This window comes from Brassica oleracea, chromosome C8, assembly GCF_000695525.1.
Source record: "Brassica oleracea var. oleracea cultivar TO1000 chromosome C8, BOL, whole genome shotgun sequence".
NCBI classification, from domain to species: domain Eukaryota; kingdom Viridiplantae; phylum Streptophyta; class Magnoliopsida; order Brassicales; family Brassicaceae; genus Brassica; species Brassica oleracea.
Window position 1 is genome coordinate 18,439,097 of NC_027755.1, and position 3,120 is coordinate 18,442,216.

General features: G+C 37.1%; 1 protein-coding gene across 1 annotated transcript in view; it reads left to right on the forward strand.

Annotated features, from left to right (window-relative positions):
• The first annotated feature begins 454 nt into the window (after positions 1-454).
• The window catches only part of LOC106312665 (putative lysine-specific demethylase JMJ16), a 25,562-nt gene continuing 22,896 nt past the window's right edge, over positions 455-3,120 (forward strand). The window contains exons 1-7 of the mRNA XM_013750268.1: positions 455-651; positions 1,254-1,527; positions 1,600-1,671; positions 1,748-1,825; positions 1,896-2,390; positions 2,481-2,711; positions 2,902-3,063. Of these exons, the coding sequence (XP_013605722.1) occupies positions 1,261-1,527; positions 1,600-1,671; positions 1,748-1,825; positions 1,896-2,390; positions 2,481-2,711; positions 2,902-3,063 (1,305 nt within the window). The 5' untranslated portion in view covers positions 455-651; positions 1,254-1,260. The remainder of the gene's footprint in view (positions 652-1,253; positions 1,528-1,599; positions 1,672-1,747; positions 1,826-1,895; positions 2,391-2,480; positions 2,712-2,901; positions 3,064-3,120) is intronic.

Here is a 3,120-nt window from a genome sequence, read left to right on the forward strand (position 1 = left end):
CCTTAGTCTTTGTGAGTTTGACCATGTCATTATGTAGAGTATTTTTGTAATCAATTCTCTCTTTAATTCTATCTTGTATGAACCACTATATATATAGTGGTGTAAGCAATAAAAAATATACAACACATTCTCACAAATTTTCTCTCAAATCTTAACGGAGAGAAATATCAGCAAAATATCAAGCTCGCGAAATTTGCAAAAAGAGACTATTAATTTTGAAAAGTAAAACTTCATTTTTGATTAATGATAAGCCAAGCACTATAATATTTTTCTTATCTAAAAAATCTTCTAGAAAAATCTACTAAAACAATGTGTGGATATCCTACCAGTAACGTCCACCACCCGTGATTAACAAAACCAATTTGTATTATTGAACTTGGCTTTAATTTTTTTTTATATTTATTTCGTTACCCCTTTCAATGGTTATAGCTTATATGTTGACAAAAAAAAAAAGACCATAGCTTATATAAACAAATTGCATAGGAAAATGCATCTGCTTGCTTCTGAAGCGTTACTCTTTTAACTTATAAGACATCATCACACATCACACAGCAAAAACTTAGGAAAATTTCATATCAAAAGCCCAGCAAGCAAAGCCACATGACTCTTTGTTTCCTCTCTGATATGATCTTAAATTGAAAACAAAAAAAGGTGATTAATATTAGTGAAAAAAATATCTCTTTGCTTTTGTTCATATTGTTTCTTGAGGATTTGAATAGATCATCACAATACACCAAACATGGACCTGTAGATCTAATTCCCAATTTGCCCTTTTCTTCTTCTTTCATCCTTTGATCTTTTTCTCTGGGAATATAGAAAAGGTTTGGTTTCATATTTGGACTTTTGTGGCTGTATCTTTGTATTTTTAATGCAAATATTGAAAAGGACATGCGATGTTTCTTCATCAGTTTCGTAATAATCTGGATCTTTGGTCAAGTTTAGTGTTAGATCTGATGAATCTGGATTTTGTTTTGTAAAATTTTTTTTTACCAAAATTGCAAATTGACTTGGGTTCCTCAGATCTATCAAATCTCTTGTTGATACTTGAGAAAGCTAGAGCTGTTTTGACCTCTGATTTAAGAAACCCTAGTGTAAAGTCAGATACTTTGTAAGCAAATTTTTGTTGATGGGTCTTCTTAGATTTTGATTGATTGAGATATTTAGTGATGTATTATTGTTTTTTTTATTGGGTTTTGTGTGATATTCTTGAGAAATGATGAGACTTTCCTAATTGTAATTGTTGTTGGAAACAGTTAAGTAATGGGGACAGAGCTGATGAGAATCTGTGTGAAGGAAGAAAGCGACGAGTTGCCATCTGTTCCTCCTGGGTTTGAATCATATGCTACTTTCACCTTAAAAAGAGTTGTCCCTGACCCTGCTGCTGCAATGGAGAGTGTTTCTTCTGTATCAAATCAAGGTGAGATGGAGATTGAATCTGATGAAGCCAAAGCTGCTCGGTCTCTACGGCGTAGACCTTGGATTAACTATGATGATGATAACAATGGCTTGTCTCAAAATCTTGATCAAGTTAGTTCCTTTTTTTTCCTTGTTATGCTTGGTCTTTATTTGCCTTGTTCTAATGCAATCATTTGGTTGCAGACTTGTGGAGTGAAGCCTTCTCTACCTAAGGGTGTGACCAGAGGATGTGCAGAATGTAATGACTGCCAAAAGGTTAATAATCTCAACTAATACTCACTTCAGAACTAAACTTAAAAGATGTCTTACCTCTCTAACGTTATATTCACAGGTAACTGCGAGGTGGCAACCAGATGAAGCTCGAAGGCCTGACCTTGAAGATGCCCCCATATTCTACCCCAGCGAAGAGGTCTTGTTCACTTACCTTTCAACTACATATCCATATTTTTTTCTGACATGAACTGCAAACCTGTTTCTAGGAGTTTGAAGACACATTGAGCTATATAGCTAAGATAAGACCCAAGGCTGAGAAGTACGGAATCTGCCGCATTGTTCCTCCTCCTTCCTGGAAACCCCCTTGCCCGCTGAAAGAAAAGCAAGTATGGGAAGGTTCTAAATTCAACACGCGCGTCCAAAGAGTGGATAAGCTTCAGAACCGAAGCTCAATGAAGAAGGTTTCAAAGCTTTCTAATCAGATGAGAAGGAAGAAGAGGAAGTGCATGAAAATGGGAATGGATCCTGGCTCTGCAAGCCCAGAAATGAGTGAGCTTGAGACGTTTGGGTTTGAACCTGGTCCAGGGTTCACTTTAAAAGACTTCAAAAAGTATGCTGATGAGTTCAAGGCTCAGTACTTTAAAAAGAGTGAAAGTTCTACGGGCGGTGAATGTACAGTTGGCGACTCCTGGGAGCCAGCGGTTGAGGATGTTGAAGGTGAATATTGGCGGATAGTAGATAAAGCAACCGAAGAGATAGAGGTGAAGTTTTTATTCCTTTTTATTTGGGGGTTTTATTGTCTATTTGTGGCCTCTGTATCTCCTCACAACCGCATTGATTCTTCATTACAGGTGCTGTATGGTGCTGACCTTGAAACTGGGGTATTTGGTAGTGGTTTTCCCAAGATATCATCTAGTCACGAGGCTGCTTCTTCTTCAGAAGAAAAATATGCTAAATCAGGCTGGAACTTAAATAATTTCTCAAGGCTTCCAGGATCCCTTCTTAAGCATGAGGGCAGTGACATCTCTGGTGTCCTTGTACCGTGGTTGTATATTGGGATGTGCTTTTCTTCTTTCTGCTGGGTAAGATTGATCTCTGCTAGTTGCTTAATTGAAAGTATTGTCATGTCTATACATTCTGCCTATGCTCTAGTGTCATCCTATTACACGATTTAATTACTCTAGTGGATGTATTTTTCATTAAGTTACATCTTATCTTGTTTTGTTGTTTTCCACTACTGACACTCCTTCTGTTATTGTTTCCCTCAAATAGCATGTTGAAGATCACCACTTGTATTCGATGAATTACATGCACTGGGGTGCACCAAAACTGTGGTACGGTGTTGCGGGGAAGGATGCTGTTAAACTAGAGGAGGCGATGAGAAAGCATTTGCCTGACCTTTTTGAAGAACAGCCTGATTTGCTTCATAAGCTAGTAAGTGTTTAGATATTTGATGACCTGAATCAAAACTTTGTGTTCTACAATCACATA